General features: G+C 45.6%; 1 protein-coding gene across 2 annotated transcripts in view; it reads right to left on the bottom strand.

Annotated features, from left to right (window-relative positions):
* Window positions 1–14,443, bottom strand: part of Ing5 (inhibitor of growth protein 5) — a 42,274-nt gene that overhangs the window by 3,325 nt on the left and 24,506 nt on the right. The window contains exon 6 of one of the 2 annotated variants that reach the window (XM_075684215.1): window positions 448–1,213. The exons of the other annotated variant lie outside the window; for it this stretch is intronic. Coding sequence (XP_075540330.1) covers window positions 1,196–1,213 — 18 coding nt within the window. The 3' untranslated portion in view covers window positions 448–1,195. Of the gene's footprint in view, window positions 1–447; window positions 1,214–14,443 lie in introns of those variants that run through there. 2 annotated transcript variants of the gene reach the window in all.

Genomic DNA, 14,443 nt, shown 5'->3' on the forward strand with positions numbered 1-14,443 from the left:
CAAACAAGTCTGGGAGAGTTCGAAACAAAATAAAGCAACCGTCCTCAACTGGTTTGATAGGCATTTCTGAATGTTTCACAGTAAATTATATTTTTTCCAGGCTACATTTACTCACTTTTAACAGTTCCCCTATCCTTGCTGTTTAAAAAAAATTACATTATTTTACTGACCTGTAGTTACCCTTGCTCAAATTCCCTGCTATACTGAGCATTTCATTGGCCACTGCAACAGTATTGAGATGCTTGTGCGGCCAAGTGGTACTTCTTTCGATGGAAATTTTCATGATAATGTTCTAAAAACAATCTACGAACTTCACTTCTAAGGCATTCAATAATTATTCTTTGAAATCAAGTGCAACACCTGCACACTAAAAAGCACTTACAAGTGGTGTTCAAATTGTTATTCATTAGATGTAGACAATACCAAAATTGAATGTGTTGTTTTCAGAAAACATATAAAAAAAACTTTCTTGAGTCCAGGAGAGGTGCCATTCTCCACACAATTATGTGAGAGAAACGTGGCACCAGCCAAGGCCACTGATGCTCTATGGCGATATTTTACCGCTTCATTGACTACCCTCCTCATCCGCCTGGCCAGATTGTACAGGCCATAATACACCCAAGGTCAGCATGCATTTTTCAAATACAAGTGGGAATTGAACTCACTCACAACAAAATTTCACGTAATGAACAACAGGCAATTACTCGTAATCAATTACATTTTCAGGTGGTTTAGTAATTGACCTATTACTTTTTACTTGATAATGCTCTGTAATTCAATTACTTTTTCAGGAACTGTCACAAACGGCTGACATCCCTATGTGCCTTCCATCCCACAATGGAGACGTTTGGGTCAAGAACCTGCCCTACAGCCTCTTTCTTAGCATGTCTGCACAGAATACCTTTCTACCCCCCTCTGCAACACTGGCGCTATCAAGGCATTTCTATTTTCTTGCGCCTGGAGAATACGATGGGGTGCTGGTGGCTGACGTCAGTACAGAAGGGTGAAGGAACTTTTTGGTTGTGCCGGCAGTAAACTTTCGGACCTCAATCGGTGTGGTCATTGAAGGACTATGCGTGTTTGTGGCGGCGACAGTAGCAGGTCATATCCAGGTCGTAGCAGGGTATCCGTAAGGAGTGCAATCACCCATTTTGTAGGCTTATCATCGTCATTGACCCAAGTCACCAGTCCACCTTCAACATCGAGTCAGCTCCTGTACACAAGAACCAGTGGATGGAAAATTTGTTGGTCCATACAGAACTTCTTCCTTGAATTTTTCATGTATAATTTCAACTAGAATAGCATGCGCTGCATCGCACCGTGCGTAGGCCTATTCCGGCTACCCCATATGGTTATTGGACTTCCATAGGGCCACATTTTTTCTTTGTCATACATGCCATTTATTGTCTTCAATCTCGTGAGATATTTCGTCTTCTTTCTTTCTTTCTCGTGCAGTGTGTATTTCTAAGCTCTTGCATTATATTGTTTTTCCTGTCGTGCATTCCGATCTCTTCCTTTGTTTTATGATCTCGCTCTGTTGTTCCAGCCAAATGCTTTTTCTGTTCTCGAATATGCAAATGCCCATATCTGCTTTGAATTCCTGTCATTCCTCGATGACATCATCACATGTGCACCCCGCACAAGTCGACCGCAGAACTGAAAAAAAAATTGTGATTCAGAACTTGGAGGCTGTTAAGGGGTCGTAGATGGAAGCATCAAGTGGAAGCCTGCAAGTCTTTGCCAAGATGCTGTAGTAGGACGGCAGGCCTTAAGGGCAGGGCAGGCACTTAAATAGAATTGTTCTTCTTTTTTCGGGGGGGGAGGGGGGCCCAACCCAAGGTAACTTTTCTATGCGAATGAGGGGGAGGGTACTTTTCTAGTACATATGTGAATAATCCCCACCATTTGCCATAAAGACGCGTAAAGCCGCAAAATAGAATAGAAATAACATTTAACTCACAGGTACGCCTGTGAGATAGACCTTCTATTTACTTGGCAAACAAAGAACCACATCAAATGGACTTGCACATGAAACATGCGCAGGAAGATCCTTGCCAAGAACAAGTCAACAAGCGAAAGTGCAAAATAAAGATTTCTAGTAGCGTTTTTTCAATTAGGTCTGGAAGAATTATAGAGAAATGTATATTTGCGGAATAATCACAGTTCTTTTGGATCCCACGTTTACTCCTCTACCAAGTAGCAAAACTGACTCGAGTTGCTATTTGGGAAGTTGCGTAACAATGCGTGGTAACTAGTCTCATACAACCACATAGAGCGCAGGACACTGCGGTTCTAGACGTACTGCGCCCACCGCAGAAAGTTAGAAACCCCCTCCATTAGCACAGCTGGGAAGTGGCTATGCCATGCGGCTCAATTGATAACTGTAGAAGCGTCATTCAATTCACACAGAATTATTCTCCACTTCCAGCGGTGTTTTCTCTACTTCCTTTTCAATAAAAAGGTGTTGATCCATAAATATTCTCACTAACAATTCTCGCTTTTCCTCCCTATTCAGCTTTTGCCTTCGCTTTCTCCCTTAGTAGATCACTTAATTTCTCATCTCCCTGCGACTCTTGTTTCAAGCTTCAATTTTGCACAAAAAGTGCTGTACAATAAGGGAAAAACTAGGCAAGATAACGGGTGACAGTCATTGTTTATGGGTTGAACGGTTATTGCAGGGTCTGATGATGGATGCTGTTTCACAATATTTTTTTTCCACCTTATCTAACCCATATCACGGATATATGGTTCCAAGGATCTGCCAGCATGGCAGTGAGCCACCACCACTTGAGGAAATAATGAAGCAAAAAGAAAAGTTAAATGCAAATGGCGTTTTCTCCGATCACAACTAGTTCCACGAGCACACAGACCAGCCGACTATGAGCCAAATCCTTTTCCTAGCCCCTGGAACAGTCTAAACAAAGAAGGTTGAACTAACAAAGCAACAGAGATGCGCATGGTTGTTGAATACATGGTGACATAAAAAGTGTGTTGGGCATTATAAATAAAATAAAATATGATAATTAAAACTATAAACTACGCCCTGCCTGCTGCAATAGATGGTGACAAATGAATTCATCTTGAGTTAATCGCGCGGGCATGAAATCGATGAGAAAACTGGCTTCCACACCACAGAAGATACCGATAACTACCGCCATCCAAAAGGAGTGAAAAAATTGACAACCATTCTGCTCTTTTAAGATCGAATGGCAGCGAAAGCTGACGATAGTCAAAGCTCTCAAACGAAAAGCAAGGTGTTTGACCTCCGCTGCGAGTCGGACTAAAATAGATATAGTGCAAGCAATATTTGGTCGACTCGCAGCGGAGGTGAAGCAGACGTTAATCATCTCCCAATACGTAGGCCGATCCCGAAGATATTGCAATACCGGGCCCACCCACGGCGGAGGTGTAGCGAGCATTAAGAACTCCCCATACGCAGGCGGATCCCGAAGTTATTGCAATACCAGGCCCACCCACGGCGGAGGTGAAGTAGGCATTAAGAACTCCCCATACACAGGCAGATCCCGAAGATATTGCAATACCGGGCCCACCCGCGGTGGAGGTGAAGGAGGCATTACGAACTCCCCATAAGCAGGCGGATACCGAAGATATTGCAATACCGGGCCCACCCGCAGCGGAGGTGAAGCAGGCATTAAGAACTCCCCATACGCAGGCGGATCCCGAAGATATTGCAATACCGGGCCCACCCGCAGTGGAGGTGAAGCAGGCATTAAGAACTGCCAATACTTAGGCCAATCCCGAAGATACTGCAATACCGGGCCCACCCGCGGTGGAGGTGAAACAGTCATTAAGAATTCCATATTTGTAGGCTGATCCCGAAGATACTGCAATATCAGGCCCACCTACGGCGGAGGTGAAGCAGGCATTAAGAACTCCCCACACATAAGCTGATCCCGAAAATTCCGAAGGGCGCGTTATAGAATCCAGAGTCCACAGGGGTATGTGCCATTGATCTTGGACCCTATTTGCACTATCACCAGGATCGGCCCATATGATGATTTTTTTCTGTCGACAGAGGCCAAAAACTACTACGGAAGTTAGTCATACACTGCTTTCACTGTAAAAGGCAGCAAAATGTTGACCGCCGAGTAGATTGATTTGTCGATGCTTTAGGAATGTGTGTGAGGAGTGGTGCCTTGGGCGGATAGGGGTGGGGGAGCATGCCACTTAATTTCGGGGGGGGGGGGGGGGTCTGGGTACGATTCTGGGGCAGGGCATGACAGTAACCAAACGCATGTGAGCAGTTACTTTATTAATGAGACAAGCTGTAAGAAGGCATGCAGCTTCGAGCACCTCAATTTGGCAAGGACTACAGCGGAATGCTTGAAGTCATGCCATGCAGCAGCCTTGTCAATATTATACAAGTTAAGACGACCTAATCCAAGAGTTCAGCATTTGTTTACTTATCTCAATGCTCCACTAGATGTCGGTTGACGAATTGCGGCGGAACTGCAAAGGCTCCATAATAAAGCCCACTTGGATGTTGACGCTTAGACCAGGGTGCCTACCAAGTTGACATTTCCAAATTCCCTGAGTTTTCCAGGTTTTCCCTGAGTGCATTTGCAAAATTCCCTGAGTGATGCAGAACTATGTTTTATGTCCAGACGAGCTGAAACCATGTCGCCCGATGCTGTCACTCTCTAGTAAGCATATGAAAAAATTTTTTTAACAAACGACTTAATCTAATCTGAATACTAAGGGGTAGTGTTTATGATATTCAAAAAGAGAATAGAAGGGAGGGGTTAGTAAAATGCACAGCAAATAAAATGTCCTCGAAAAAAATTGCAAATCGAGTCGGACATTCTCAAATACAAATAAAAAGGAGATGCATACAGAAGCAAATATTTTCGAATATGAGCTATTTCTATCAACTGATAGCAAGCTCAGTGGTCTGAGGCCCGAACTTTGTCACAGTTGAGATTCTCTCTCAACAACTTGTAAGTCAATCTCAACTGTCCTGACATACTCTCAGCCGGCGCACGACGCCTCAGCATTGTGTTTCACTGCTTTAAAGAGTTTATTTTGGTTTGGATGAGGGACACCTGCATCTCAGCATCAGCCAACACTGTTTTTTGAGCTCAAGCTCCTTCAAAACGGCGGCAGCAAGCTTCCTTTCCCATTCATTCCTCAATGCGTAGGTCCTTTCTGTTCTTGTCCTCCTTCCGCCACTCGTTCCCCTCACAGATCATTTGAAGCATCTTCTTGGCCAGTGGCACAGTCCACGTCCGATATTTCGAACTCCCTAGGGGCCGCGAAAACGTCCGAAAAATCAGCCAGTTAGAAAAAATAAATGCAAGTCATTTACTGCCCTTAAGAGCTCAAACTGCCACAGGCACATTCGAAAACGCTCTGAAGGCCTGTAGGTACACTAATTAGGCATATCGGTGCTCGTACTGTGACAGGAAATACCGGGTGCACGCATGTATAATTAAAGAATACACACTGTGTCCCGTGATAACAGCTCCTTCCCACGCTGTTATGCTTCACTGCAATACTTTTGCGTATGCTTCACCAAGTATCATTTCTGTGCAAAGGCGAAGCTGACTTTCGGGAACCGGCATTATGCAACGCACTGTGCTTTCCAAGCTTCCAAGCCAATCGCGAGGACCACAAAGGCGGAGTCCGTGCCATTAATGAAAGCAGCGAATTATTTCAATAAAAAGCACGGCACCCAACAGCAAGAAGCTTCATAGCGAACGTCGAAGCAGCTAGGCCTAGCACTGCCGCAGTGGTGACTACGGCTGCCAGTGGATCTGCGTGCGAGAGCGCCGGTTCGAGGCTGTGAGGTAATCAAAATGGCAGCGGTGGTGGCTTTGATTAATGCCGTTTCGGACCTGCGGTCACGGCAAAACGTCCGGAAAATCGGACGACGAAGAGTTCTTGCATCCGAAATTTCAGATGTTCTGATACATTGACTCTATGGGGTACGCGATGGTGCCGCGAAGCCGTCCAAGTTATCGGGAATCCGGAAAGTCGGTTGTTGACTGTACACTGGCAACTCCTCCAGCCGACGACGGGGCGTCAAAGACGATTCATTATGATTCCTGTCTGTTACTCGAGCCAGCATTACCGCGACTTTCGACCCTTTCAATAAAATTACAGCCAATTTTCCCTGATAGAGGCACAAATTCTGTGAGTTTTCCCTGAGTTTTTTCAGACTACTCAAAATCCCTGAGAATTTCCGGTTTTCCCGGTTGGTAGACACCCTGTAGGACATCACCTACGAACAATTTTTTCAGCTCTGCATTGGTTTTACCTAAAGCGTCTTCACTGAGCCCCAGCAAACAATGAAGTGCTGCACTTCACAAAGGACTCAGATGTGAGAATCACGGCATTGAGCAACCCCAATCTTGTGCGAAAGATTTTTGTATGTTACAACACTGCTGTTCCCTACAGTGCACGCATCAAGCAAGTTTCGACACTGCTGATGTCTTCACAAGAAAATGAGGGAAGATGACTATAGCTTTCATTGATTACGAGAAAGCATCTGATTCAGTCGAAACCTTAGCAGTCATGCAGGCATTACAAAATCAGGGTGTAGACGAGCCATATGTGAAAATAATGAAAGATATCTACAGTGGCTTCACAGTCACCATAGTCCTCCATTAAGAAAGCAACAAAATCCCAATAAAGAAGGACATCAGGCAGGGAGATATGATCTCTCCAATGCTATTCACAGCATGTTTACACGAAGTATTCAAAGACCTGGATTGGGAAGAATTATGGATCAGAGTTAATGGAGAATACCTTAGTAACTTGCGATTCACTGATGATATTGCCTTGCTTAGTAACTGAGGGGACCAAATGCAATGCATGCTCACTGACCTGGACAGGCCAAGCAGAAGGTGGGTCTAAAGATTAATCTGCAGAAAACTAAAGTAATGTTTAACAGTCTCGGAAGAGAACAGCAGTGTGTGATAGGTAGCAAGGCACTGAAATTGGTAAGGGAATACATCTACTTAGGGCAGTTAGTGACCACGAATCCAGATCATGAGACTGAAATAATAAGAAGAATAAGAATGGACTGGGGTGCATTTGGCAGGCATTCTCAGATCATGAACAGCAGGGTGCCATTATCCCTCAAAAGAAAAGTGTATAACAGCTATGTCTTGCCAGTACTCACTTATGGGGCAGAAACCTGGAGGCTTACGAAAAGGATTCTACTTAAATTGAGGACGACGCAATGAGCTATAGAAAAAAGGATGGTGGGTGTAACGTTAAGGCATAAGAAGAGAGTAGATTGGGTGAGGGAACAAACGTGAGTTAATGACAGCTGAAATCAGGAAAAAGAGATGAACATGGGCAGGGCATGTAATGAGGAGGGAAGACAATCGATGGTCATTAAGGGTTACAGACTGGATTTCAAGAGGAAGGAAGCGTAGCAGGGGGCAGCAGAAAGTTAGGTGAACAGATGAGATTAAGAAGTTTGCAGGGACAACATGGCCACAATTAGCACATGACCGAGGTAGTTGGAGAAGTATGGGAGAGGCCTTTGCCCTGCAGTGAGCATAGCATGGCTGATGATGATTATTGTTATTATGATGATAAAATATGTCTATCTGCTGCCTCGGATAGATGACGCCCTCGACGCCTTACAAGGCGCGGAGTACTTGCCATCTTTGGATCTTCGCTCCGGCTATTGGCAAGTACCGATGGCAGTAGATGACTGTGAGAAGACAGCTTTCGTGACACCCGACGGCTTGTACAAATTTATCATAATGCCATTCGGGCTCTGCAACGTGCCCGCTACTTTCGAGTGTATGATGGACACCATCCTTCGTAATTACCATGGAAAACATGTATGTGCTACCTTGATGACATCGTGGTGTTTTCGCCAGATTTCCTGATGCACCTCGTTCGCTTGCGTGAGATACTGACCTGCCTCATGTCTGCTGGCCTCCAACTCAACATCAAAAAGTGCCGCTTTGCTACCCACACGTTAACAATATTAGGGCACATTGTATCGAAGGACAGTGTGCTTCGTGACCCAGCCAAGCTTTGCGCAGTCGCAGAGTTTGCGATGGCCGCTATTCTTAAGGTGCTCCCCAGCTTTATAAGGCTCTGCTCTTACATTTGGCCTTTTGTGCACAATTTTGCAACTATCATCGCACCACTGACCAATTTGCTTACCGCTACCAACAGCATCTCCGCGTGGTCAACTTCCTGTAATGAAGCCTTCAAGCAACTACGTCGCCTACTTACTTCGCCACCAATTCTTCGACAATACAATCCCACAGTGCCTATAGAGGTGCACACAGATGCCAGCGGCATCGGACTTGGTGCAGTCCTCGCACAACGGAAAGACAGCTATGACAAGTATGTTGTCACGTATGCAAGCCACACTTTAAAGAAGGCAGAAGCCGACTACTCTGTAACAAAAAAGGAGTGCTTGGCCATTATTTGGGCTCTCGTCAAATTTCGTCCATCCCTATATGGTCGCCCTTTTGACATTGTGACCAACCACCACTCCCTTTGCTGGCTGTTCTCGTTGAAGGATTCGTCAGGTCACGTAGGCCAATGGGCAGTTCACTTACAAGAATATGACATTTGCGTTGTCTACCAATCGGGCACAAAGCATTCTGACGCTGATGCGCTTTCTGGATCGCCAATACCTGTGGCGATGTGGCTTCAGTGTCTGCACCCTTCGCATCGATCCATGTCACCCATCAACATACCTGATATGCCGGCCGAGCAGCGTAAGGATCCCCTGCTTTCAACTATGCTGAATTTCTTCCACGATCCATCTGTCACACCCTCTTCTCAAACACTTCGTCACCAAGCCACTCACTTTGCTGTATGTGACACTGTCCTTTACCACAGAAATTATTTGCCTGATGGTCGCAAATGGCTCCTTGTGATACCACGACACATGCGTTCTGACATATGCGCTTATTTTCATGCTGCTCCTCATAATGGTCATGCCGGTGTTCTGAAGATGTATACTCGGCTAAGGCAGCGTTTGCACTGTCACAGCATGTATCACTTCATGCGCCAGTACGTACGCGCTTGCACGCTGTGCCAACGGCGTAAAATTCCACAGCACCCTCCTGGTGAGCTACGACCACTGCCCTGTCCGGCTAGGCCCTTTGATAGCATCGGCATAGACCTATATGGGCCCCTTCCTTGCAGTTCCTCAGGTAACCGATGGATAATTGTAGGTGTTGACCACTTGACACGCTACGCTGAGATTGCCACACTCCCGGCAGCCTCTGAGCGCAAAGTTGCATTTTCATTTTGCGGAACTACGTTCTTTGACACTGCGCACCACGCGAACTGCTCAGCAACAGAGGGTGTGTCTTCCTCGCCGAAGTAATCCAAGCCCTTCTCACTGCATGCAGCGTCGTTCACTGCAAGTCTACAGCCTACCACCTGCAAATGAATGGCTTGACAGAGAGGTTCAACCGCACACTCGATGACGCGTTGAGTATGTACGTCACCTCGGACCACCGTAACTGGGACACTGTTTTGCCGTTCATAACGTATGCCTAAATACGGCCACGCAAGCTACCACAGGCTTTTCGCCCTTTCTTCTGCTGTATGGACAAGAGCCCTCGTGTACTATGGACACACTGCACCCATACCGACCCAACGCTTCCGAATGCACGGCTGTGTCTGAAGCCGCCAAATATGCCGAGGACTGTAGGCGGCTCACGCGAACACTTACGACCGCCGCTCAAGGTCGTCAAAAGCTGCGTTGTGACAGTGGCTGTTGGATCTTGCCGTTGAGTGCGGGAGTTGGCCAACGTTGAGGAGGATTTTGAAATGAAACAAGCTTTATTTACATTATTTACAGTAATAACACAAAGTCATTGATGGCCGGCAGCAAATCAGACGCTGCAGCCCGTGGCAAGAAGAACGAAAAAAATGAATGTATGAAGGAGTGCATCTCTCTTCTCCCTGACTTCTTCGGTCTCTCGAGGTCACATCATTTTCGGCCACTCATCGAGCCTGCTCAGGTGTCGTCATTTTCCTCCAATGGTAGGCGGCCATGCAAGCGCAGGCACATTCGGCAAATGGGGTGGCTCCGAGGGCTCCACTGTGACTTACTTACGGGTGACTTACAGGTGACTTACAACCGGTATTGCCTCCAAGTCTGAAAGAGCTCAGCTGGAGGAGATGGGTTGTTCTTGAACAAGCTTTCAGAGCTACAAAACAGCTTTGCTCAGAACCAAGATTACCTGGAACCGTGCCAGGCTCCCGTTGCACTTTCGGGAAGAGTCAAGCAGGAGTGGAGACACTAGCTCGGCGGGGGCACCTCAGGTGGGGGTCGCCAACTTGTCTGACAAGTTCGGGAAAGTGTTAGACATGCTCCTGCGCACCCTAATTGGAATGCGATGGCGATTGGATGTGGTCGGGGAACTCGAGTGATGCCAGGAAAAGGGTCCGTATCTAACATGGCGTGCTTACACCACTTTTCCTGAATGGTTCTCTTGTTTGGTTGTGGGTCCCGCCTCACAGCCCTGGCCTTTCAATCAAACTTCTTGCACGCTATGATGGCCCCTACCGCGTCATAGACCGTACCTCCGCTGCCACCTACGTTGTAGAACCTGTGACGCCATCACCCGACCTTAGGCATCGCGGGCGTGACACGGTTCGTGTAAACCGATTTAAGCCGTACTATGACCCCCTCATCCTACCTACGCCGTAAGTCGCCAGGATGGCTCATCTTCTTTCCTGGTAGTGAAGAGGATGAAGAAAACGCTCTTATGTCTGCTGTCCACACAATCAGCATTCGTGTACTACCAGTGCAACTAGACCGTGCCTAGTGCCTTATAATAAATCCTCATACTACAAGCAGAATAAACATTTCCTCATTTCACAAGGCGCATTGTGTCTACTTTATGAAATTGCACATCACACAGATTCGAAGGAGATTTGTAAAATTTCTGTTTGCAATAATTTTTACTAAATAATAAGACAATTCAGTACCAACACAATGTGCAGTTGAGCAGTAGAAACAAAAAAATAAATGCTGTGCCAATCAGCGCAGCTGGCATACCAGCTAGCGTTCACAACGTGCACGTCTGAAACTGAAATCAGAAGTGTGGTTCAGGTTTTAATGCCCGCAGCTTGGTGCGTTACAGTTAATTTGGCTCGTGGTATCTATGAGAGTGTCTGCTCTTGCAGAATGTCTTTCCCTATGATTTAAATGTATGAGAAACATTGGCTCCTCTACGTTGTCGCCATTACATTGCATTTGCGCTTAAGAGGAAGCTTTAGGTCTGGTGCTCTAATCTAAATAGTATACGGGTACGATGCTGTTGTCTCAAAAAAACATTTCTGAGTTTTACATGTAGTACAGTTGAACTCCGCGATAACGAAAGCCCAAGACAACGAAATTCTCGGCAGAACACATAGGATTGATTATTCCCATTTCATATCTCCAAACAACCAAATGACACTAAGCTGCAATCTCGCATCAATGGAATTTGTCGGAACATTAGACCCCATAGTACCTACCTGTGTAATGCTCAACAGAGTAAAAAGTTCCGGCAGAACCCATCTCACAGTGACTGTCGACGGTAATTCGTTACCACTGAATCAATATAGCGACACAATATATTGCCATCATCGAAATGAGTTACCGTATATACTCGCATAAGGATACCACTTATTTGTCCAAAAAAATTGACGTAAATTCAAGCGTGCAATCATTGCACAGGTTAAATTTCACGCAATAAATTTTTTTTTCATCCCACATTTGCTGCAAGATGACAACAGGTCAAGCAGGCAGCTGCCACTGTACAATTGCACTGTACTAGTGCAGGACACAAAAAAAAATGGCGGCCGGCAGAGCAAGCCGAACGCGCCGAACGCAATTATTTTTCTTTTCGTGAGTACATTACGCGCCCTGCAAGTTTCTTCCGTATCAGTAATGAGTACTATCGTTAATATCGGCAAGTTTGCGACAATAACATAGCCATGTCCATTTTGAAGGGACAGAAACAGAGATGGGCGCACTTAGCTGCCAGTGACATAGAAACACATGGCAGGCATGCTGCGGAAACTGCGGCATTTGTCTTCACTACTATCCTAATACGGCACGTTTCCGCTAAGGGTGGGCGAATGTCTTAGCTGTGTTACAAGCGTCGGCATATGAATAGGGTACACTGCTAACGTATCAGTGTAAACGTAGCCACTATCATGGCCGCTCGCGATGTGTTGCGTGCCCATGAGTGCAGACAAGAAGAATCGAAAGGCACCTTTTTTGTCGCTGTTGTTGGTCAAAACCATTATGCCTACAAGTAATAAAGCCAAGGCAAGTTTGGTTGTAGCTTTTTTTTTTTTTCATGGAAGTGCGGAAAGTGATGAAAGGAATGAAATGGGGCATCTGCTTAAGAATGTTTGGTGCTTGCAGACCGCTTGGCATGTCTTCAAGAGTCGTTCACGCAGCATTTGACAGCATTCGACAAATGGTAAGCGCGATCATTATTAGCTAGATTTGGCACACGACATATCAGTGCGACAAGTTCAGGGTGCGATCATTACATGGGAAAGAAAAAAGATCGAATTTTGATGACAAAATTCAGGGGTGCGATCATTATGCGAGTGCAATCATTATGCGAGTAAATACGGTACGTATGATGCTTGTATGACGCGTGTACTGTAGCAGGCCTCCTCTTTTGTGCTTCCCTAAGAAGTTCCTAGGCGCCATTAAGTGCCGCCGCCATGAATTCTGCACATTCTCCGAAATGCATGGCACACTAATGCGTGCTAACACTGAGAAACGCATCATGCGGCAACCGGGCACCTCTCTTGCACTTTGGATGGGTGGAAGGATGCTATGAGCATCCCCTTTGAAACAGGCCGATGTGCTGCGCCACAAAGCTCTCTTTCTTATTTTGCATAATGCCTTACCTATCTTTTCTTTAAGTAGACAAATAATTCCCAGCATCAAACATTTTGAACCATTATTGAGAACTAAAATTTGTTTTTGTACGCCTCCGTTGCTTGTGCTCTCCCTACTTTTCTGCCACCAAACCTCCATGCCGCTTTTACTAATCTGTACTGCGGATGTGTTTACTTTCCCCCTCCTTTCCCTGTATCCAAGGGCTTCAAGGAGGCCAGTGGAGCCTAAACCAACATCTGAGAAGATATCTTCACATCCTAATAAAGCATGTTCTATTGATTCCCTAGCTTAATTTACCACAAGCATATGCTTCTTTTTCCTTGGTGTACCTCGCTTTATAACCACGCATTCTAAAGCGTCCTGATCTCACTTCGAAGGAGAAGGGGAAAGAACTGCCGACGACAAAAAACATCTTCGCTTTCTTTTGTTTTGGGTCACACCAACGTCAGAGAAAACTCTGAATGGCTGCTATTAAAGTTATAAGTCATCTCGCAAATTGTACTGTGACAAGAGACGGTGTGTGCGCACGTGTATAATTAAGAAACACATACCATATGTGGCCAGTGGCCCATTAGCACTGTTACCATGCTTCACTGCATAACACTGCTGTACTATGGCTAAGCTGACTTAAAAAACTAGGTCATTAGGCAATACATATTCAACCTTTGCTAGATGCGCACTCCTCAATGCATACTTAGATATAGTGAACTGAGTTAGTCCTACACTGGCTGTGCACAAAAAACTTGGATGTAAATCTGACTTCGGCTAGCTACCTTGCACATAAAGCCAATGACGCGGTTGTGGCTGCGTGACGCATTTCTGTTATTATTTTATGAATGTTTTATTTTTTTATTTGCAATCAGTTAGGGGCAGTTTTTCGGGAGTCTGTTTGGAATTCGGGGGTCCTCCGGACAAATCGGGAGAGTTGGCCAGTATGTAAAGGTTAACGGATAGTTCCAGTGCACTATCATATCTGTCCGAGTGCTTCTTATTAAGATTATCTCTTGTGAAAAAATTCTACTACTGTGTGATCCAAGAAACCATTTGCAAACAAATTGCACAATGACCACAAGCTGCATGCAGTTTGTGCCCATGCAACAGGCAGAAATTAACTCAATATAATCACACAATATAATTGCAAGGGTAGTCAATTCTAAAAGCATGGCCACTTAGTGTGAATCCAGAGACTAGCGTCAAGTTTCGAAATGGTATTTGCACCCATCGAAAGTTTGCTCCTCAGTTTTCACTAATGTTGAATTCCAATGGCAGATTGCAAGCGCTCAGCCGGATCACGAAAAAAGCGTGTTGCTCTGACTGACATCGCTCTCACCAAATCTGCTAATGGAATGCGTGCGCTTCCGCGTGGGCACTTAGTACAGGAAAATTAAGCGAGAGGGCGCTAGACTAGACGTGGATCGGGTAGGCCTCACCACCATCACCACCACCATCTGGATCATTCAAACATCCCTTGCGTTAGTTTTTCTTCCGTGTTGGAAGAATCATCCCTGGAGGTTGAACTTATGGTGTCTTGAGTTGGAGCTCTCACTATCCAGGAGCAGGAACAAAAGCACA

This window comes from Dermacentor variabilis, chromosome 3, assembly GCF_050947875.1.
Source record: "Dermacentor variabilis isolate Ectoservices chromosome 3, ASM5094787v1, whole genome shotgun sequence".
NCBI classification, from domain to species: Eukaryota; Metazoa; Arthropoda; class Arachnida; order Ixodida; family Ixodidae; genus Dermacentor; species Dermacentor variabilis.